The sequence below is a fragment of the Periplaneta americana genome, chromosome 5, assembly GCF_040183065.1.
Source record: "Periplaneta americana isolate PAMFEO1 chromosome 5, P.americana_PAMFEO1_priV1, whole genome shotgun sequence".
NCBI lineage: Eukaryota > Metazoa > Arthropoda > Insecta > Blattodea > Blattidae > Periplaneta > Periplaneta americana.
In genome coordinates this window covers 82,663,330-82,688,735 of record NC_091121.1, presented here as the reverse complement: position 1 = coordinate 82,688,735, position 25,406 = coordinate 82,663,330, and the positions used below count along the sequence as shown (strand labels likewise).

General features: G+C 35.3%; 1 protein-coding gene and 1 non-coding gene across 2 annotated transcripts; one reads left to right on the top strand and one right to left on the bottom strand.

Moving 5' to 3' along the window:
• The first annotated feature begins 1,721 nt into the window (after positions 1–1,721).
• Positions 1,722–24,683, top strand: LOC138699910 (uncharacterized). The gene is made up of 3 exons (XM_069826108.1): positions 1,722–1,855; positions 8,272–15,512; positions 24,429–24,683. The coding sequence occupies exons 1-2, from the start codon at positions 1,841–1,843 to the stop codon at positions 8,497–8,499; spliced, it is 243 nt and encodes an 80-aa protein (XP_069682209.1). The 5' UTR covers positions 1,722–1,840; the 3' UTR covers positions 8,500–15,512; positions 24,429–24,683.
• On the bottom strand, positions 11,361–11,432 carry TRNAD-GUC (transfer RNA aspartic acid (anticodon GUC)). Its single transcript has one exon. It is a non-coding gene; the product is annotated as a tRNA-Asp (tRNA).
• Positions 24,684–25,406: the final 723 nt, after the last annotated feature.

Genomic DNA, 25,406 nt, shown 5'->3' with positions numbered 1-25,406 from the left:
CCTTCTTGCACCCAGCCCCTCAATTTCATTTAAGTACAAATGTGTAATTATAACTAATTCAATACTACTGAAACATTAATTATGAATTTAAATTCTTTAAAAAAAAAAAAAAAAAAAACTTTTGGCTATATCCTATGCTACGAATTTATGATACTACACATCTATTACTTTCTGAAACCTAATGAATCACATTCATAGAATCCATCCTAATGCAATCTCTTATATAGGTCAACAGTAGTTAATACACAGAGTCTACACATGACATTTCCATTATAGGTTTCCATACTATGAATTTATTTTTAAGAATGCAGCTCTAAGTCTGAAACATTCCAAGTAAGTTTCTTGACCTCAATTAAAATCATATTTGGTCCTATTCCTTACCTGAGATTCGTAATTGTCAATGACCGACGCCTCCAAATCCAACCTCCCATTCGAGACGTGAGTAACATGGAGTAAGAGATTCCTTGTTAGGATGATGTACTTGTCACTCACGTCCTCTACTGCAGATAAGAATGCCCAACATGATTTTGAAAGAGCTACCTACTTCAGATGTAAATTGAAATACATAAAGAAATTAGTTCACTGCTACAAAACTGACAACAGTAAGAAAAAGGGCAATGAGAGCTTAATCAAAAGTGTATTTGCCCTAGGTACATACATAATTGTTTTGCTCAAGGGCAGAGCTTTCACTGCAAACGCAGCATTCTCCAATCTTTCCTATTTTCTACCTTCCTCTTAGTCTCCGCAAACGATCGACATAACTTATCATCTGATATCTTCTTCTGCCCCGAACTCTTCTTCCGTTAACCATTCTTTCCAGTGTATCCTTCAGTAGGCAGTTTATTCTCAGCCAGTGACCCAACCAATTCTTTCTTTACTCACTCTTTCCAACACAGCTTCATTTCTCATTCTGTCTGCCCATTTCACAGGCCCCATTCTTCTCCACATCCACATTTCAAATGCTTCTAATCGTTTCTCTTCACTTCGTCATAATGTCCATGTTTCTGACCCATATAATGCTACATTCCAAACAAAGCACTTCACTTATTTAGAGTATTGTAATTGTCAATAACTGATGTCTCCCAAATGCAACCTCCCAAAACCTTCTAGGCTACATAGTGAAAGTGAAGAGAGATAGAAGTCGCCCTAAAAAATATGGAGAGCAGTTTTAAATCCTTGAAGACTGAAGTCTAAAAAACACTAATCCCTGAAGCTGACTACTTCGTCTACCACCACCACTACTTAAGGACTAAGTATACTGATGTAGTCAGAAATCTCCTCTACAGCTTCTTTTTCCACTATTAATATCATAAAGTCTATTTAAAAAATACTGCATATTTGTGGGAAGCTAAGCTAAGATTGGGCCACAATATTTACAACAGAGGTAGAATACCTTATAAGTTTTTGACCTTAAAAAGTGACTCTACGAAGCAAGAACATCTCAAACACAAATGATAAAAAAGTGAATTGCTTAGTTTGTTTTAATTTATTTTCCAACCTCTTCAATTTGTGGTTTGTACCCTTCCCTCCATATAGAATCACCGCAAAACCGCCACAAAAAAGAAGGCTATTTAAATGATATTTATTTCATAAACCTATCTAAAAGCGAGATTATAACCGCAGAGGTGAGCAAGCGTTGTTTCGTGGTTCCACACCATCGCCGTCGCAGCCGAGACTTTGCGTGTTCGGGGAATCACTCGTCCATCTATAAACAATCGCCTACCTCTGCTTGTATCTTCCGGCTCCCTTATATAAACAGGGCAGGGATAGTCATTGCCAGTCGATTGGCTTCGTCAACAGTGTCAAGAGCGACGCACGCATACGCAGACGCAGACGCAACATGGCTAAACTTCTGGTATGTAAATTTCCCGCCTTCACATCACTTATTCTTGTACAGTAAATTTCTTGTTAAAAAATAGAAACAGACGTGTAATTGACTGTGAACTTAGCCTATTTCACAAAGATCCACGAACTTCTGTTTTATGCCGTGGCTCAGGTGTCTTCTTCTACAAATGAAATGTAACAGGGTTCGATTTCCGGGAGGGAAGATGAGAGGGATATGAAATGGGTGTGTCCCTTATCTTGAATTTCTTCTGGGTTGTATATTAAGCAGTGGACTTGTGCCATGCTCGTTACAGTAAACAAGAAATTCCATTAATTGCGCATCTATATACAGTGTTAATGAAGAACACTTATCTTGGGGCAGTAATAATCAAGTTTTACTCGTAATTAATAAAAATACAAGTAAAATTATGAGATATTCCAGAGATAAAGAATATATTCACTACATTTTGATATTTCAGTGACATTTACTGTATTTCATCTAATTTTGTTTCATAATTTTTCCCTATAATGTCTATTATAAGATAATAAACATTTTTAAAAATAGCTTAAAGGATAAGTTTCTTAGCAATTCACTTTAATTATACTGACAAACGGTAACTGACTATATGGTAACTACTTTTTTTAGACATGCTTCCTGATAGCGCTGTATTTTCGCAATGGATACATACTAATCTCTTCTTATTATCTAACATAATTTGAAATATATTAACATTCTATGTATTTTGGTTTAATTCTGCTACACAGTTTGTATTTCATTGTTTAATTAATAGTTCATAGTATTTTACTGTTTAAATTATAATTAACTTTTGTATACATGTAACTTTTATTGAAATCAAATTGTTGTATTCTTTGTAGCTTGTAAGTTCATATGTATGTATAATTTATACTTTTTGCTGGTTGAGTGGAAGAGAAGGCCTTACAGCTTTAACTCTGTCAGTTAAAATAAGTCATCATCATCATCATCATCATCATCATCATCATCATCATCATCATCAATAATGTCTGAAATTTTTATAAAATATTGTACATGTCTCACTTATTCTGACTTACTATTCACACATTATTATCCTTTTCTCTTTCTTCCTATAGGTCCTATGTTATACAGGTATATTATATCTCATTCCTACTGCCTTGTTTACGTTGTATTACGATTACCTCCTTCAAATTTTTTTGTGTACTGTATTTTGTAAATTTGTACAGTTTCACTCCTGGTTGAGTGTTAGAGAAAGTCGTATGGCTTTAACTGTGCTAGGTTAAATGAACCATTATTATATGGTAAAAATTTGAATGTGTTTCAAGAATACGATATTTAGGTATAGAATTTCACTATAATTTAACTTTAAAACCCCACATAACAACAATTATAATAACAGGAATTGCGATTATGTGCATGGTTTTCTATACTTATTGGCACAGCTGTATCAGTGTTTCTTGTCTACGTGTACAGTGCATTGCATGATATCTTTCACATTTTGGTCACATCGTTTACACACACACACACACCCGGCACTTGGTTCATGAAAACTTACAGTTGTGCACATTTTATGATGGAAGCCATATAAGGGCGAACCTGATGACTATGTTTCAGCTCGTAGCCCACGCGTGTCCATTCTCAGTAGATCATGGCATCCATCGTGTAGAACTCGTTCCATATGCTTACTTATTATTATTATTATTATTATTATTATTATTATTATTATTATTATTATTATTATTATTATTATTATTATTATTGTTTAGTCAACTGCCCGAAGACAGGTTTGAACCTCACGAGAGATACCAAGAAGGCACCACTTATGAGGCGGCTAGGCCTTTCGATAATGGGGTAGGGGGTAGGATGGCCAGTTCCTTCCCCCTATTATTATTATTATTATTATTATTATTATTATTATTATTATTATTGTTTAGTCAACTCCCCGAAGACAGGTCTGAACCTCACGAGAGATACCAAGAAGGCACCACTTATGAGGCAACTAGGCCAGGAGATAATGGGGTAGAATGGCCAGTTCCTTTCCCCTATTATTACTATTATTATTATTATTAATTAATTAATTAATTAATTCTGCTTCTAAGTCACTAGGATTTGTAATTCGAAATTCGAAATTATTGACGCGACTTTCATTTTAATTTTAGTTTATAATCACTTAGAAGCAAGTTTCATTATGTCTCTGTAGATATCTCTGTCATTTACCTCATTCTTTATCTTTCTCTCTCATTGGAACTGAGCATGTATCGTCCGTGTCTGTCCTTTGCTGTCTGAAGTAGGCCTAATGATCTTATACCATATTAAGTACACGACCAAGGAATTGCATTGTTTGAATTCGTGTTAATTAACTGAGCAAGATTGTGCAGCTGCATCAGTTGCAATGACGTCTGAGAACTTGATTATGTAGTAATATGAGCAAATGAACTTCTAACTTTAAGAAGAAGAAATATTTAATTTGATGGTATTATGTGCAGTGGAGTATTTTTTCCTTTTCTCTTCTTGTCCATCATCATCATCATCATCATCATCATCATCATCATCATCATCATCACCATCATCAATATCATCATCATCATCATCATCATCATCATCATTTCACGGTGAGGCCAATGTTCCTTCAGCCTCATGGATTGTTCTCCCAGAGTTTCCTCGGTCTTTCGACATCTCTTAACCTGTCCGTCTATACTGCGGTACCTGGTGTGTAGATCTTGTTTCTTTCATTCTTACAATAATGTTTTTCCCTATTTTATTTATTTTATTGTTTCAAATCTTTTCGTTTAAGTTATATATTTTTATTTTATTTTGTATTGAGATGGTCAGGGCATGTAGTACGAATGGGTGCATCTACAAATGCATATAGAGTGTTAGTTGGACGATCTGAGGGAAGAAAGAGACCTTTGGGGAGGCCGAGACGTAGATGGGAAGATAATAATGTTAAATGAATTTGAGGGAGGTAGGATATGATGCTAGGGACTGGATTAATCTTGATCAGGATAGGAACCAATGGCGGACTTGTGTGAGGGTACCAAAGAACCTCCAGGTTCCTTAAAAGCCATTTGTAAATACGTATTATGGTTTATAATGAGCTCCCCCTTTTAGGAGGTCTCACTCACTCACTCACTCACTCACTCACTCACTCACTCACTCACTCACTCACTCACTCACTCACTCACTCACTCACTCACTCACTCACATGATCTATGCGGAAATATCAGCAACTTCACTTAGGGTAAAAACATGTTGGAGGTGTTCATCTCGCCACGCATATCGACGCGCATCTCGCCGTGTGGCGATTAGGAAACAAACCAACGATATATAATGGGTAAAAACATGCTGGAGTAGTTCATCTCGCTACGCATCTCGCCGCACATCTCGCCGTTCAGCGCAAAATCAAACTGGTTTGATTTTCAAGATGCAGCTGCCTGAAACTAGCGTTTTGATTGGTCGGTTGTAGCAAAGGAACGTCATGATTCTCTCCATTCGTCCTCTCAAGGCATAAGATTGGACAGAAATTCTTTTTTTTTTTTTTTTAATCTTGCAGTTCTTAATTGCTTATTATATTACAGTATGTTCATTTTTAAAGCCATTATTATTATTATTATTATTATTATTATTATTATTATTATTATTATTATTATTATTCATTTCGTTTTCAGAACAAAAAGTGTTTATACCGACGTCAAACTTTTGCACAATATTTTGAAAGAATATATGTTTCTTATTGTGGCTGACAGTGAAAGATTTTTGCTAATAATAAGTAATAAATTCTGATAATAGTACATTATTATATACCGTATAATTATTAATTACCTGAGAGACACTACCAACCTCTCTTCAGCACTGATTGGTTGTTTATGTATGTTAGTGTACACTTTTTGGATTTTAGGTTCTATTAGCATCAAGATGTAATTGAACGTTGAGTGAGATATTCTTAAATATTCGTAAAATCTATCTGGAAATGCCTTAAGCTGCTGATATAATTGATAGAATTCACCAAGTTTAGTGCGTTCCTTATTGATTGGATGCACGCTGTATTTTCTTCTTCTGTTGGAAAGTAACCACCACTTCATTGCAGTACTCGTAGATAAATCGCTAACACTGTCAGAATTTGTAAACATTTTTTAAGTACTAATATGTACGACCAATAAATTTATTAGTATTTACCACGTATTCATGTCCGCATATCGGCGAGAATCATGGCGAGGTGAATTGCTTCACTATGTTCTGCTGAGGCGAGATGCGAGATGCACGGCGAGTGAATGGCGAGGTGCGCTACTCGGAGAGGCGAAATGAACAACTCCAACATGTTTTTACATTTAGGTATCTCCTTAGTTTTTTAATTATTAATAAAAGAACATAATGAAACATCTGTTAGATATTGTCAGCTTGATACCAAGTGTTGCAACGTTAATCAATTCAGAAACTCATAACAAATGTATATTATTATTATAATGTACCGAAGTACATATGATATTTCCATGCAGATATTCTGCGTCATCATACGATGAAAGAGTAATGGAACGGAGAAAAATTCTCTCCGGCGCCGGGATTTGAACCCGGGTTTTCAGCTCTACGTGCTGACGCTTTATCCACTAAGCCACACCGGATTCCACCCCGGCGTCGGAAGAATCGTCTCACTTTTAAGTTCCAACTCTTGGGTTCCCTCTAGTGGCCGCCCTCTGCACTACGTCATAGATGTCTATGAACCTAGGATCGAAGTCCACACATGTGCTGAGGTGCACTCGTAATGAGTGACTAGTTGGCCGGGATCCGACGGAGAGAATTTTTCTCCGTTGCATTACTCTTTCATCGTATGATGACGCAGAATATCTGCATGGAAATATCATATGTACTTCGGTACATTATAATAATATACATGATATGCGTAAATCACTTCGTGATTTAAGACGGCGCTTATTCCGTCGGATCCCGGCCAACTAGTCACTCATTACGAGTGCACCTCAGCACATGTGTGGACTTCGATCCTAGGTTCATAGACATCTATGACGTAGTGCAGAGGGCGGCCACTAGAGGGAACCCAAAAGTTGGAACTTAAAAGTGAGACGATTGTTCCGACGCCGGGGTGGAATCCGGTGTGGCTTAGTGGATAAAGCGTCAGCACGTAGAGCTGAAAACCCGGGTTCAAATCCCGGCGCCGGAGAGAATTTTTCTCCGTTCCATTACTCTTTCATCTCATAACAAATGTTCAAAATGTTCTCCTCTTGCTTCACACACGCATGCACTCGTCGGATCATGGACTCCTTGGCAACACATAGCCATCTAGGATACAATGGGTGCATTAGTAGACTTACATCGATAACATCATTCGATTATCTAACAAAATGAATATTATTAATCCATGGCGCTACAGCCCGTGAAGAGCCTAGACCGACAAGCCGGCTACTGGCCTCACGCCCACATGCCGAAGCAGAGGTGGACGATCATCCAACCAGAATGGAGGTATCGTGTGGTTAGCACGATGATTCCTCCAGCCTTATAGCTGGCATTCCCAACCGGATTTCGCTACCTATCGTAGCTCCCCAAGTGCATCACGATGCTGGGTGGGCACCGGTCTCATACACTGGCCGAAATTTCATGAGAAAATTTCTTCCCCCATGAGGACTCGAACCAGCGCGCATTCCGTAACGCGAGTCCTAGGCAGGATGCCACGGCGCAGGACAAATTAACATTATTATCGGTTCCAAATTTACCTTAAGTTGTTGGATTGTATCTCGAAACGCGTTGAACGTAAACTTTCATTGCTCTGAGTTTCTGAATTGATTAAAGTTGCAACACTTGCTACCAAGCTGGCAATATCTAACAGATGTTTCATTATGTTCTTGCATTAATAACTAAAAAACTAAGGATTTTCGGACATATGTTTATACGAACTTTTTTTCTTGTTTTGGTGTGAGGAATATGCCCTCAAGGTTTGTCAAAGTATTTCTGAAACACCCTGCATAAGATGTCTCTAAATGAGACCTATAATCTTTGGGATCGCATAGATAACCTTTTTAAAAACACTTTTTGTTAAGAAACAAAATGGGCTGCAGTATTTTGGGTTTAAAGTGCTAATTTATCACTGCAGTAAGTGTTTTTACCTTTTATTTTTAATTTTTTTGTATTTTTGTCTATAAATCGGATCAAATGAACACCTGTAACTTTAATGATTTGTTTGCTAAGTTCATTAAAAATATTCGAATAACTGATTAGCTCAATCTCTTCCTCTAAGATCGCCCAACTAATGACAATCTTTGCAGTAGAGACTGAAACGAAACATCGGAACCGAACAATTGTTCGAAAAAAGTTTTTTTAAGAAAGGTTATATAACCGATCTCATGGTTTATCGGTCTAATTCAAAAACACGCTATAGAATATTCTAAACGATAATCCTTCCATAACTGAGCTCAGTATAATCGTGTACTTTATACTATTTTCAGGTATTCCTTGTTCTGCTAGTAGCTGTAGTCTGTTTAACCATGGCTCTCCCGGCCCACAAGAGCTACGGACCATACGGCGGTCATGGAAGTCACGGCTATGGCGGTTATGGTTCACATGGCCATGGCGGTCATGGTGGATATGGCCATGGTGGATATGGTCATGGCGGTCACGGTGGATATGGTCATGGCGGTCATGGTGGATATGGACACCATGGTTCACATCACTAACACTATAAGAATATTGACATCTTCAAGAAATTCTCACGTTCTGAAATCTCGAGGGATACTTTATGAGACTCAAAAAGATGGTTCATATTAATAATCATAAGAGAACAATTTAAACATTTTATTTACGAAAAAAAATTGTGAAAATGTTTCAATTCAGTGGATGAGAGTTAAAAGTTTCAGTTTTACTACTGATTTAAAGATAAATAAGAGCTTTTCACGACGTCAATTCTCACAACAAACTTCTCGTAATGGAAATGTATTTATGAATGAAAACGTAAAATATGTATCCTCAAAATATGAATGCATGATAAATATACAAGTTAAATTATTGGATTGATTTATGAAGAATCTGTGTATATTTCACTATATGATTTAAAACTCTTTCAAATGAAAACTGTTACATTATACAATAGCTTGTATTTTATATTTAATATTAAACAGGTATTATGCAAAAATAACTATAGAGCTTTCGCTTGGGCGTACACAGAGGCCTACAATAGACTACATAGTTTACAGGAATGTACGTTTAATGAATTTCGTTTTTAATTTATGATGTTTTGAGGATGTGACTTATAATATCAGTCTGTCACACATATGAAATAGGCCTACTAGTATTATTAGTATTCCATTTTTAAACTCTAGATTTATGTTTCGTTACTAGTATTGGCACCTGTAGGAGAAGGGAAAACGTCACCTTTCAACAAACTTAGAAAACAGTGAAATGAAAAGGCAATGCAAGAAGCCATAAAACAAGTTCGAGAAAAGACGTGAGAGACGATTCATCAGGATTCAACATTACGGTTTGGAAAACACCTTCTAATGAAGATGCTGAATGCTTGTTCTGTGCTTTTCTTAGTAGATACCATTTTGACTTTGTAATTTTGTTAATCTATTGACTTGTTAATAGTATTCCATTTGTATCTCCATTTTTATGAAGAAAATATGTTTGATTTTTAGGAAACTATTATTTTCAAAAATTGTATAACATCTTACGAACTTCAAGTCAAAAAGGGACAATTTTTCTCGCCTTGTAGATCGAGTATAAATGTTTCATGTCAAAATGTATCACGAAAATGACACTTGCACATTAACTTAACAACTCATTTCGTTTATTGCGTTCCCAATGAAAATAATATCTTCTGTAGTTTATTTTCTTCAACTATTACTCACACAGGCCTACAATAAATTGTATTATTTACTGTGCACAAAATTAATCCCTTACTACATAGGACATTTTTGCACACACTGGTTTAATATTAAAAAGACTTAAGTAGTTCCCTTTTTCTCAAATGATGTCACATATGGTCAAATCCAGTTATTGACAGTGTACCATATCTTTCCCAGTATGCAGTTTAAGATATTATATGCTTATATTATAAGTTATATGAATATAAAACCGAATATGTGCCATACCTGTCCCAGTATGAGGAAAGGGGTTAAAGAGCTCAACTTTCGTTTGCTCGATTGCATACAGAAGGCTTTCTTTATGCCAAATATTTATATATTCGATATCACATATTATTTAATGGTTTAAATAGAATACGTCATTAAATTTAGACACATAACATGAAATGACTATTTGTTTTCTGTAATAATTTTTTCTTCGAAAATTGGTAGGTACATAAAGATATTACATATATTCATAAATGATACAGAAAACACACATACTGAATAATTATAATAAAAATATGCAAACAACATTACATATTGGCACACACGTAGGCAAAGACAGATTGGAAATCTACACGAACATATAAACAAAATATATCCAAAACTACACTACACTAGAAATTGAAAACAACAAATTCAAGAATTTCGTAGATATCACAACAACAAAGGTATTAGATATACAAACTTCAACATTTATGGGAAATCAACAACAACAACAACGTACATAGACTATATATCTGTAATCATCCAACACAACACAAAAATGAAGTATTTCGAGCCATGATACGTTTATTAATCAATATACCAATGGATCAACAAAATATAGGTACACAAATCAAATATACAGCACAAGAGTATGGATGTATTCCCAACGTAATATACATCATAAGAAAGGCAAAGCGTAATCACAAGAAACAAAGAAACACAATATTTATTTATTTTATTTATTTATTTCATCAATCTTTGTTCACGTCATGGCGGATTAGATGTATTCCAGTTCTTAATCCGCCATCACTCTCTATACAAATATAACACAAACTAATACATAATGAACCTATATGTATCCTCTGTTTACAATAATAATAATAATAATAATAATAATAATAATAATAATAATAATAATAATAATAATAATAATAATAATAATAATAGTAATAATAACAATAATAGTAATAATACACAACTAATAATAAGTATAGCTCTTGTATTTAAAACTCCTACCTTAGCTTTTTCATTTTTTATGCTCAATCTCTTAAGAATTATTCTGTTAACTTCATTGACTACTCTTCATAGTTTCTTATCGTGTGACTACTCAACATTTATAATTCCATCTCCGTTAGAGCTTTGACTTTCTCTTCCCATCTAATTTTAACTCTAAAAAGAAATTTTCCTAACTTATGCAGATTGCTGGCGTTTAGGTGACCATTAATTTTTTATAAGCTACTATAGCGTTTATTTGTAAAAATTGTTTATCTACCCAACTGTGTCTCAAATCATTCGTTGCCTGACACTTTAGCGCAATATGCATTGCGTCTTCGGCTAGTCCACACAAAGGACATTTATCCTTCTCTACGTTCCCTCTCTTATTCTTGAGTCTCCAGATACCTAATCTCCACCATGCCATTCCTGTTCTCTCTTCCCTTGAATTTAGTTTAACATATTCTTCTTGAATAATTTCGAGGGAAAAATTGTTCCGGAGCCGGGTATCGAACCCGGGACCTTTGGTTTGACGTACCAACGCTCTACCACTGAGCTACCCGGGAACTCTAACAGACACCGATCCAATTTTTCCCTCTATATCCACAGACCTCAAAGTGGGCTGACAACCGTCAAGCAACCAACTTCGAGTGCACACTAACTCCGTGTGACTTAAATTGTGGTTTTCTGTTAACGAACAGTGACGTGTATTATGCAAATCAATATTTCGGGTATAACTCCCTGTAAAGTTGATTTGAATACACGGAGTTAGTGTGCACTCGAAGTTGGTTGCTTATTCAAATCAACTTTACAGGGAGTTATACCTGAAATATTGATTTGCATATTCTTCTTGTTCCCAAAACTGCTTAACCTCTCTATAGTATTTCAGTGATCCTAGGTCTTTAATATTACTAAAAATATCTTGTCTCGAAATTTCGTTTGCCCTCTCTTTTACTATTCTTCCAATAGTTTTCGTGTTTATAGACTCTAGTTCTCTCCATAGCCAATTTAGATCTAATCTGTTTATTTCTCGTTCCAGATCCTTCAGCCAATTCGATTTCCAATTAGAAACACAATATAAACAGAAGATAATAAGCACATCACACTAACATACGAAAAGAAAAACACATGAAATTACTGCATCTTCATTCAGAAAAGTAAAACAAAACATTACATACAGAACATACTACAAAAGCATTTAGCAAACAATACAAACAAACAAATACAACATAACCTGTATTTACAAATTAACATGCAATAGTTGTAACGACTTTTACATCGGACAAACTGAGAAATCTTTTCAAACATAACACAACGAACACATCACAGTCATACAAAAATCACTCAATACATCCATATATGCAGAACACATCAGCAACTCCAATCACAGCTACAACAATATAGAAACAGACAAGGAAATTTTATACATTGAACCGAAAAGCCAAAAGCTAAACATACTAGAACAGTACGAAATATACAAATACTCAATTTAACTTCAAACGCACACCTAGTTCAACACAATATTACCAATCATCAGGGCCTAGTATTTATGGAGATCGCGAAAATCATAACATAATTGATATACAATAGAATTTTACTAATCTTTACGAATTAAGTGATTCTGATTAATAATATGCAGATAAAACATTCGCGACAAATCGCGAAATAGAGCTCTAATAGCGAAATATGAACACATTCGCGAATTATTACTATTGCCTCGTTTTATAGCGAATTTCATATTCTGAGTTTTTTTTTCGATTTTTTTCACTTGAATTAGTTATATATCCAAGTAGGTTACATTAAATGGCATTCCAGGTGTTCTGATTACATTAGTGAACTCAAAAAACGGAGAATTCAACATTTCACTAATAATTTGAAAGTATTATTTGAGGGCTGCAAGTTTCTTTCGTTTTTAATGAATGTGTGTTAAATACAGTCTCAATCCAACAACTATTGTCTATTGGTCTTACCACACCTTTACCAGAATCCAACGAACCTTTAATGTTAATTTTGGAAAGTAATATTCATATTGAGTTAATACTCCAATTCCAAAATAATTGTATTTTCCAAAATTTCAATTAATCTCCGCCAAGAGTACAAATCAATCTCCGCCGACACGAACATTAAAAAACCACAAATAATAAAATTAATCTCCATAAATACCTACCCCCACTACTATCCACACATCCCCCCCACAACGAAATTAAGCAACAAGATGTCGGAACCATGTAAAAAGAAAACTCATCACCACTACCATCTGAGAGGTTGACTGTTCCGCCTTATTACAGATAGAACTGGTTACTCCATTTCAGTCATGGTTTTCAAACATTGTCTTCCTTTCCACTTTCATTGCAGACCATCTTAGAAATCCTGCTGTCTTTCTTCCTAATTATATAACTACTTGCATCTGTAATTACAAGTGATTTCGTTTGTATCTCTAGTTCTGATTGTGATTCTGCTAGTAATGTATTCATTGTTGCGGTTTTCTTGCAGAAATAGTCCTGTCACTAGCTTACAAAATATTTCCTTTGCTTCATGTTTCCTGCTCTTATTGTCGGTGAGCGACAGAGTATCCGAGACGTAAGAGAAAACAGGAAGTGTCACTGTTCTTTAAAATTCAGGTCTTTGGTTAACCCTATTACGTACATACTACTTAATTATGTACTATTTTTAAACTCCAATTAATTAATTTTTTCCATTACATTCATATTCCTCATAAACTTGTTTCATACTTAACATAATTAAAACAGTTAACTTGTTCTGTTACTTTGTGTATTACATCTATTGCAATATTGTTCTCTATGACCTTAGAGGATGCAAATATATCCCCAGTTTTAGCTATGAATTTGCTGATCCAAAGTAATGAGAAATATTGTTTTTACTACTAGAGTCCTTCTTTATGATGTCGATGGTTGAGTTTTAATTTGGTAAGTTATAGTTAAGTTCATAAGTTTATTTTTAATGTTTAAAATCTTTAAGAGTTGGAATAACCGCTGACTGCAGGCTTTTCGGGAGTCGAATCCGGAATGGATCCTGTACTTAACCTTACGTTGATCATTAAGTCCGATAAGCGATGACTGTTCCATTCCGACAATTGTCCCGGACTGGCATTCGAGAATCCGATGCTGACAGTTGGGCTATCCTTCTTCAGAAGTGACAGCGCTAAGTCCAATTTTGATAAGAGCATTTGATAAGCCTCAATGCTCGGAGCATCGCAGAACTCTAGAATTCACCCGAGCCTTTCTTCCACTATCGCAATGAAACTAGAAAATAGTGGGAGGCCAAGTATTTTGGTAGAAATAAGAAGGAAATTGGAGTACCCCGAGAGATATGCTTTACTATGCCAGTATTTTTACGTGTAACTAAATATTCTTCTTCTCTTCTCCTTGTCATTCTTGTATTGTCCTTATTATCCTTGTTTCCATTTGCTAGTTTTGTATTCCCTTTGTTTTCCTTGTATTTACCTTGTCATTGTATTCCCTCGTTATCCTTGTATTCGTCTTGTTTTCCTTGTATTCTCCTTATTCTATTTGTCTTCCCGTTCTGCTTTTATTCCCCTTATTCTCCTTGCCTTTCATTTCATCTCCCTGTATTCCTCTTGTTCTCCTTGTATCCTACTGTTTTACTTGTCTTCCACTTGGTCTCCTTTCTTTCCTTCATTTTTGATGATGACCCAATCAATAGCCCTATACCTGGAGATGACGAACTTCTCTGTAGTACCTCTGCTAAAAGAGTTTCAATTTTAGGTGATATTCCAACAAGATGGTGTGCCGGTACATTGGAGATTAATAGTTATTCGAGACTTAAAACTTCCCGATAGATGACTAGACGGGATGTTCCCGCATCCTGGCCACCAAGCTCCCCAAACATAACCACATTAGTTTTTTCCTGTGGGGTTAAGTAAAAGACAGAATCTATTCGCAACGTATGCCAGATGTCAGGATATTGGTGCTTAGGATAAGAAAAGTTTTTGCTTCTATTACCTAAGAAATGCTGCAGAACACTTTGAGCTTAAATATTCCCCGTGTCACAAACTGCGAACATGTGGAAGTTCACTAGCATGTTAAAGAGATTCTAAATTAACCAAATATTTAAAAGGTTCCCCGATACAAAAAAGGTTAGGAACCACTAGCGTAGGTGATTGTGGTGGTGATGACGGTGGTGTAGTTAGTTAATAGTGTTTAAAAAGGGCGCGTCAGTTACTATCTCTATTTGCGCCCTTATGATGATGTAATAATGATAACGATGATAATAATAGTAATGTTATATGTTCATCATTGCACATGATAATTACTTTGTTTTAATGCTGGAACTGATTAATTATGTCTACCCATATAAAAAGTTCTAATCCACATTTTACAAGATCCAAAGAAACAAACGCAATTGCTAATGAATCATACGACAGTAACAGGCATCGTCATGCTATAATGCAGAAGGTGACAAAGTAACGGTGCCCATCCTGCTAACAATACTGTCCCTTTTCCTTGGAAATCCTTCACGTATTTCGTTTGCCTTGATACGAGTAAATGTTTTTATTTCTTTCCTCGTATATATAAACTAGGTGACACTTGCAAAGTGCAGTTCAGGTTTCAAGTCCAGTGCCAAGACCAGCTGACTGGAATCCGGAAAACATGGCTAAATACTTGGTGAGTACTTCTACTGCATAGCTGGTCTATCATCATAGATTCTCTGGACTCTTCCGAACAGATTTCCATCGTTTTCTGAGCTTTGGTTTACCACGTACCTTTCTATTGTGACGTACATTAACTGAAACCTGAATAATTTAGAGGCCTAAGTCAAGTAGTCAAGACACAAAGAATGCTTTAAAACTATTTCTTCAATTAAAAGAGCTGAAGTTCCCGACGTAAAGGCCATTATTCACGTCTTCGTTATTGACATAAAGTTACATTTCTAACAACTTTTTAATTTATATTTTTAATTATAAGCTATTGCAGATAGGTTTGGAAGTAAATCACGAAAAGACAAAGTATGTGCTCATGTCTCGCGGCCCGAACATAGTAATTACGAAATGAAAATATAAAAATCGGAAATTTATCCTTTGAAGAGGTGGAAAAATTCAAATATCTTGTAGCTACAGTATCAAATATAAATGAGACTCGAGAGGAAATTAAACGCAGAATGAAATGGCTGTTATTATTCGGTTGAGAAGCTTTTGTCATAGTCTGCTTTAAAAAAAAGTGAAAGTTAGAATTTATAAAATAGTTATACTGTATTATCAGTTGTTCTGTATGGCTGTGAAACTTGGACTCTTACTTTGAGAGATGAAAAGAGGTTAAGGGTGTTCGAGCATAAGGTGCTTAGGAAAATATTTGGGACTAATATGGAAGAAGTTACAGGAAAATGGAGAAAGTTACACAATGCAGAACTGCACACATTGTATTCTTCACGTGACATAATTAGGAACTTTAAATGCAGACGTTTGAGTTGGGCAGGGCATGTAGCACATATGGGTGAATCCAAAAATGTATACAGTGTGTTAGCTGGAAGACTTGATGGAAAAAGACCTTTGGAAAGGCCGAGACATAGATAGGAGGATAATATTAAAATGGGTTTGATGAAGAAGTGATATGATGGTAGAGAGTGGATTAATCTTGCTCAGGATAGGGACCGATGGCGGGCTTATGTGAGAGCGGCAATTAACCTCCGGGATTTCTAAAGCAATTTGTAAATAAATAATATATTATAAGCTATTACAGTATATTGCGACTTATTGTTTGACACTGTCACAACATCTCTGAAGATAGAAAAGAAATATATCTAATTCACAAAATTATTGACGACAATAATTGAATTGGGGATTGCAGAAACAGCACGTCACGAAAACTAATTTTTTCAGTAGACACAAAAAACGGTATTACTGGTGGTAGAGCACATCATTGGTTGGTTCTTCAGACAGAAGCCTGATAGATGCGTCGTCTTATACAAAATTTATTGGAATCTAATGAATTGTTAATGAAATAAATCAACATATATTAGCTTGACATGTGCTGTTTCTGCAAGGAATCAAAATTGTAGTATAATAATTTCAGTTCACCTAAAGTTTATTTGTCAAATTAAGGATATAGTATAATTGCAAAGGCCTACTGTGTACTTAAAACATAAATTCAGCATATAAATGAACTTATTTTATCACAATAGGCCACTGAAGAATATTATTGTAAAATTCTTGATATACATGTGGTATGTAACGCATTAGTTTGCGTATATCGTCAAGCTTCTCTCTTTGAATTGGCTTGATTTTGTCTGGATATGCCAATGAAGAAGGTAAATATGGTATTCTCCTTTGTACTTACAAGCAAACATTCTCATGGGAGCAGATAAAAAAATTAATCTTTTTTTCTTCCATAATTTTAATAACGTCAAAAGAAGTGCTTACACAAATTTTGGCTACTCGAGCGCAATTACGAAGGCCGTAAAAAATAAGTTTCTCTGGGGCCGTTTACAGAAAGAGAATAAAATTTCATTGAAAGTTTTATTGGAACAGATATAGCAATTATTGAGTTATTTTTCTACATATTCCCCACCAGAATTGAGACATTTGTCATTCAGTGGGATCAATTTTTGTATCCTTGTGTCGTAGATGTCTGCCGTCTGGAATCGGAACCAATGTGTCGGCATATGTCTTTGACACGTGTTGTTTCTGCGCGCTTCCAGGATTTCACAGGTCTCCAAATGTGAAACGGCTATAGATTAGATTAGATTAGATTTATTTATTTAACCTGGTAGAGATAAGGCCGTCAGGCCTTCTCTGCCCCTCTACCAGGGGATTACAACTATAACATGAACAATAAGGCTGTACTGACATATGTGGTTTCTGCATGGAATTATAGTCCTATATTAACAGTCCATGAAACTCGAATAAACTCATTTCGCCACAAATAGTGACGTGCTATTTCTGGAATACCTGATTCAATTATATTACGTTAGTATTAATATAAATTAGGACAAGAATTATGAAGCACGTGGAAGTGCATAAGTTACAAAACTCAATAAATCTTTGCAACAACAAAGACTTGACATACTTACTTATTTTTTTCTTTTAGGCGAACTGACTACATAAGTGATTTACGAGCGCGTCAAATTACAATTCGACTGTAACTAAAAGACAACTCAAGGTCTTATAGTTGTAAAAGTGTTACGTCCTCTACTGTCCAGATTAGTTGAGACAGTTGAAGGAGTTTCATAAAAGAGAACTGATGTTCCTTCTCTGGAAAATCCTACGAGATTTATAATGAATAATGAATGTTGTGGGCAGGTTTCTTTCAACTCATTTCCCCATTATCGCCGTATCTGCTCCTCTCTGCATTGTCTTCAGAACTACTGATTGATAGTAATTATGAATTTGAGCACTTGAAAAAAGGAGTATTAAAAATGACTCGGAAGCTAGGATGTATCAGGATGTAGTGTTGATTGAAATGAAATAGAATTCCTTGATTCCCCTTGTGAAATGTAAGTTGGACGCTAGAAGAATTACGACCCTAGAGCTAAGTTTATCTCTACTTAGAGTGACCAGACGTCCTCTTTTGTCCGGACATGTCCTCCTTTTCGTTACTTGTATGCCTGATATTTTGAAATTATCCGATTTGATGCCTTTTTCAAGTAATTTGCTTGTAGGTGGCAGCAGCATCGACGGAATATACTCTTTGCCAACAATCATAACTCTCTTTGCTCCTCCTTGTTATGGTCATTGCCCAGAGGTACCTAGAGTCGACGGCAATTCGGAAGGCGATAGTCTGCTAGCGTTTGCGTCGAGAGAGACAGATAGAGAGAGCAAGGCAGAATACAACATTGCCACATCGTACTGCACGCGCACGTGCAATGCAAATAGCGCAGGAGAGAATTTAAATTATCAAAAGACAATAATGACCTTAGTCGTTGAATACTGTAAGCATGATACCAAAGAAACCCTCTTTTATTCACTAACAATATTCTTTGCACTGTTCTCAATCCCACACAACATGCTTCTGCAGTCGTTTCTTGCACGTTGGCAACGTTGCAGCCAGCATCAAGATGGCAGGCAGCGTTCTACTCGTCAACGTTTTTAAAATAATTATACACTTTAAACACCTTTCCGCGTCTGCCTGTGCAATACTTGTCTTTTTACACTATCTTATTCCATTTATTTATCTTACACACAGTAAATGTTAGTTTTACTTATTCAATGTATTGAAACACTCACACGTGAACAAACGAACTCGGGAAGTACTTCTTATAGACTGATTCTGATTGGTTCTACTGTACAAGCTTGTGACGTCACATACCAGAAATGCTACGGCGCATATAGTAGGTGACCGCCTTCCGAAATGCCGTCTAGTCTAGTAAATCGATAAATCGAGGTGCGAATGTAAATCTAAATAGATATTTTCTGTTCTCTTTAATAATTATACTTTCCTTCACTTTCATATGCGTAACTGTAAAATCATTATTATTAAGTTCTTCATAATTATTTCGTAATAAAATAGATATTAACATAGTTTTAACCCATTTGATCCCAAGACACTCTCAATGATTGGAATATAAATATTTCAGAATTGCCCAAATTATTTATGCCCAAATTATTTTTATTAAAAATGTTGGTGTTTCTTATATATTCCTACTTACTGACACATAATAAACGAAATAAGATGATTATTGGTCCTCTCAAATCATTTACGCCGTAAATAATGCATGTTCCCATTTGGGAACAGTGGGAGTAAATGGGTTAAGTATGATATAAGCTTTAAATCTGTACTGTAAATATTTTGTAATAAAATAGATATTGATGTAATTTAAAGTATAATATAGACCTCAGCCTAAATTTAAGTATATATTTTCTGTCCTCTTTTTTCGAATAATGTCCTCCTTTTTGAAGCTTTGTGTTCTCTTTTTTATCTTTGTGAATCTTTCACCCTATCTCTGCTGCTATTGGCTTCCCATAAAATAACTTACATTACAGGGTTTGTGAAATTTATATACTGCCGAGAGCCATTCCACGTGGCGATTGATCGAGAAAATTTAAAATTTTGGGGTAACTAAACATAACATCTAAATAATATGACAATTTTCCGGACAATTTTTCTCTTATTAAAAAGTTTTTAAAGTGCTGATTTTGCTAAGATTTATAATTGTAGGCTAATGATATAATTATCACTGACTTTTCCTCTGATCAGAGAATGAAATAATTGATCCTCAATAGGTACCATATTTAGGCTACAACACGTACAAAAAGTTTGAATTACATAATAATTCGTGGCGCTACAGCCCGTGAAGGGCCCAGATCGACAAGCCGGCTGCTGGCCTCACGCCCACATGCCGAAGCAGAGGTGGACGATCATCCAACTAGAATGGAGGTTAGCACGATGATCCCCCCAGCCGTTATAGCTGCCTTTCGCAACCGGATTTCGCTACCTATCGTAACTCTCCAAGTGCATCACGATGCTGGGTGGGCACCGGTCCCATACACTGGCCGAAATTTCATGAGAAAATTTCTTCTCCCATGAGGACTCGAACCAGCGCGGATTCCTTAACGCGAGTCCTAGGCAAGATGCCTTAGACCACGACGCCACGGCGCGGGACGTTTGAACTACAAAAATCACATGAAAACTGTACATGCAAAATTGAAAGTGGATGAGGATATAACAATAAATTTTATCTAAAAATTAACTATAAGAGACAGTTTCCTCAGACAATCATAAATCACATTCAATATAATGTAGAACTTCGCACTTGCTGTATGTAGTTATTGGTTACTAAGTGAGCTGTGAATGAGTTGTAAAAATAAACTGAGGAGTCGACAGATATAACAAACACGGGAAATCACGAGCCACACAGCACATTTCTCAGTCAAGATTAACTATTTATTTAAAAATGGTAGTCATACAATAGCCTCATATGAAGATAATAATGTTGTTGACAGTTTGGATTTGATCAGTAGAATTGTCACAAAATTATAGCCTATTCGTCGGAGCTTGTTCCTTACTCATAGCAAAACAAACGTGACATTGGCGTTGTTTTGGAGTCTGTATTCACAAAGTCATTAAAGGTGACGTTTCACGACTTCCGTTTGATAAGCTAGTAGCTAATGATAATACTGAGTGAGCAATAGATGTGTAGATCTTTAAGCTGTAAGCAAGGGAGTGAAGTGAACAAGAATTTTCGGACGGAAAAATTAATATATATATATATATATATATATATATATATATATATATATATATATATATATATATATGCAAAAATTTTCCATTTCAGATAATTTTCTGTTAAAAATTTTCCCTCACATATCACTACATCTAAGGATAGACAATGCAACTCTATCCAACATTGGTTAAGAAGTAACACAGTCTATATATACAGTCACGAAGCTTGAGTTTATGAAGGTACTAGGAACAATAGACTGTGCAGGTACTATTTCGCATTGTCTGTAATGAGGCGATGGTAGCGATCCTAGTGATTAGCAACTATCTATGGATGCATATTTACTACGTATTGAGATTCGTGACTGTATATACTAGACTGTGGTAGTAATATGTTACATCCCATACTTTCGCTATGTGTGAATCGTCTTCTGTGAGAGAGAAAGGAGCTCTTCCCATTATAAAGCAAGTCTAAAAGAAAATTGAAGGTGATTTTGACACGTAAAAAATTCATACTGTCATTTACTGAAAAAATAAAATATGAAATATGAAAAGCTAAGAGTTATTACAAGGTTGTAGTTTAATCGCCTTTCCTTTCATTTAATGATATTTAAGTTACAGATTTAGAAACATAATAGGCTATGTATTATTTATATGTGAGCCATTATTATTACTGTCATAATTCAATGCTTATTATTTATTTCAGTCGAATGTACTACATGCAAATAGATCAAGTGCATCGCAAGGGGAAGAAAGAACTTGTTACCTCTTTCTTACCTACACCGTTAGAATTCGCGTATTTTTGTACTCTATTGTACTTGAAAAGTGGGCACAACGGTCCAGCGCTACCACCTAGAAGATTTATAACACCAGCTCTCGAGCCAGACGCATTCCAAACCTACATCTGAATATATTGTTTCGCTGCGTGTCCACTTTTCGTGCAGGCAAACCCATTTTTATCTCGACCAACGCCCTCAAGTATGCTCAACTTTACATCAAAAAGTAACAAAGTACAAATAATAAAATCATGTGCACTTAAGTGTTTGACAACCATGCCAGCTCAGGAAGTATCTTCCTAATATTACTGTGACTGTGAATTTTCATTCATTTAACGAATAGTTTCGGAGTCGGAACATAGGAATCCCCTTAGCGGAGATTTCAGTAACTATAAGGAATTTAGTTACATTAATTTGCCAACAGGGGGCAAAGAGACAAGTGGTAAGCTCATCGTTTCAAACGTCACCTAGTGTGCAATTAAGGTATTGCTAGGACGCGAGAGAGGAAAAATTTAGTCCAGAGACTCTAAGAGTGTAAATTTTAGCTTTTATTATACATCTATAAACAGTCTAATTTGTTTACTGAAGGGTTTAAATTTTATTAACACTACAACTTTAATAGAGTCATATAGCGCAACTAGAAACCCATAAATTCGAAAGTCAATAGTAGCTTTCAATTTGAACTTGTTTCCAACTCCAGAGATTATTCAGCATCAAAATTCGATTTGGGCAAGAAATTAGAGAGAAATTTTTTCTGGAACTGTCAGAGACAGGGTTATTTTACGTGCCTCAAATCTACGACATAGGACTTTACTTCCTTCCAGAAGAAAACCAGGCGCAGGAACAGACAACGCAAAAAATTAACTTACTGGAATCAATGGTTAGTTTGTTGCTAAGGTAATCTCGCAGATGAGTCACATATGGAAATGTTTCTGTTATGTAACTGTACTTAGTAATCCTTTGTCTGTGTCCCCATAACACCCGTCAAGTGCACCACCATCATCAGACCTTTAATTATAAATTATTCATCACTTAATTGTCTCTGATCGTAGTGGCGCTCGTGATGTGTTTAAGAGCAACGGAGTCTCCGGTGTAGCTCAGTCGGCTGAAGCGTTTGCCTGCCGATCCGGAGTTGCGCTCGGTAGTAGGTTCGATTCTTGCTTGGGCTGGTACCCTGGTTTGGTGTTTTCATAGGTTTTCCCCAACCGTAAGGCAAATGTCGGCATCACCTCGTGAAATACCATCTCGCTATCATCAATCTCATCGCTAAATAAATTAGAAGTTCAAACAGCGTCGTTATATAGAGTGAATCAAAAGTCTGGAACCATATAAATATCTTCCATATGCTTGATTTCAGATTATTACAGGTGTTACCATTATTTGTAAAATCAAATCCTCTACCAGTGACACATTCGATTCTAGCCCTCAGCTATCTCAAAAGCCGCCATTCTGGATGCAACTTTGAAATTTTAAATGGAAAGGGGGTACTAAAAATCATGTGAAAGTTTCTGAAAAAAAAATGTTGCAGTCTGTTTTGAAATATCTCTAATCGTTTTCAAGTTATTTAAAGATAACTGTCATAATGACACAAACATTAGTTACTGGATCTACAGATATTTTGTAACATGGTACAGTACTAAGGAAGCTTTGGAAAAGGTATTTTTATGCAATTCTGGTAATTAACTTTTCCTGCTTTACTGTTTGGTTAACCTGTGACAGTTTCAATGCATTGTTTTGATTATTTGAAGCTTTCCTATAACAAATTTCTTGATTTTCGTGATGGCATTATATATTATTTATTTATTCAAACTGCAAATGGGAAAATACTCGGTGACAGTGGTAACTAATTACACTTAATAATGACAATTAATAATAAACAAATTAGTAATAAGTTAATAATATAGCTAATAATAACAATAATTAATACTAATAATAAATATACCTAATAATAATAATAGTAACAATAATAATAATAATAATAATAATAATAATAATAATAATAATAATAATAATAGTATAATAATATTAACAAGGTTCCAGACTTTTGATTCACCCTGTATGAATAAAGATGAAAAGCAACGATTGTAATCATATTTTTTTATTGAACGGCCTTTATCTGAAACGCTATTGGGACATTTAAAAGTGGCAACATAACGATAAACACAGATATACTAAAACTGGAATAGCAGAGGAATCGAAACACTTGGAGAGAAATATCCTTAAACCTTATGCCCATAACCATCTCGAAATTCATAAAATTTGACAGGGATTGATTTTTTGTCTCTTTTGATGAGAAACCATCAACAGATTAAATTTAGTTGTAATAGGGCATGATGCTGACATTGACGACAGTAATGACGATTATAATGGTGAATATATAATAGTCATATTTTTTTTATAATTTTAAGGCTACGATAATTCCAGAGAAATATTACAAGTAGAATTTTTTTTTCTTGAAAATGTAGTATAATTTGGCACAAAGCTTAATGCTGTAACAAGTCTAGAGAGTTGTACATCCTTCAAGAACATAATTAAATTCACGAGCTAATGATGTTATGCCTTTCTTTTATCCTGACATCGAACACGTGGAATCTCGGAAGCAGCGCTTCGTAGAAACACGACTGAAGCCACTGCCTTCACTTGTTTCCAGGTATTTCTGATGCTCATCGTAGCGGCTGTCTGCATCGCCATGGCCACCGCTCTGCCTGGCGGAGGCGGCCATGGAGGCGGTCATGATGGTGGTCACGGGGGCGGTCACGATGGCGGTCATGGAGGCGCTCATGGAGGTGGTCACGATGGCGGCCATGGTGGTCACCATGGACATTAAAGGATCAATTTCTCTTCATGTACTGTATAAACAGCAATTTGCAGAAAATAAATGCTATAATATAATTATTATATAAAATATGTTGCGCTGTTAATCCTAAATCCATAACCATACAAACAATAAAATTATTCCTTACCAAGGACTGGTACTTATATTCTTGGAAATAAGTTTCTCTTCTTTGACAGTAGGAAAATTTGATTAAATTAGGATGGTGACGATAATTAATGCATAAATAGTAAAATTATCGCAGAGAAAATGGAAACGGTCCGCAGAAATATGTTATAAGCAAATATATTATTCACCAAAAATTATAGTTGGATTCTACGGGATTTAAAGTCGGTTTTCTTGCGTAGAAAACCGACGCTCAAGCTCTCTACTCACAGTTCATCTATAACTGATGAACGAATATGGTTAACTTTATTTCAGTAATAATCATAAGCGCACATCGTATCCTTTTTATGATTAAAAAAAGTACATTTAAATCAATCAGAAATGAACTCGTAAACAAGACAAAATCGTACAGTAAACTCGATCAGAAGAGCATATTTTTCTTCCCGTTTCACTAGATTTAAAACTGGATGTAAAATATATCAATCGTGCGTTTAATGCTTGTATTGTGTGCACATTATTTATCAAAATTTTCTAAACAAAATAACTACGTTAAAATGTGCACGTAATAATTGTTTAGACATTCTTAATCACGGCATTTTAATTTCTTTGTACTTAGTTGAACATTTTATTACTACTTTTCCACTGATAGGCATTTATCTTCGACTACTATATTTATTTAGTTTCAGCCCA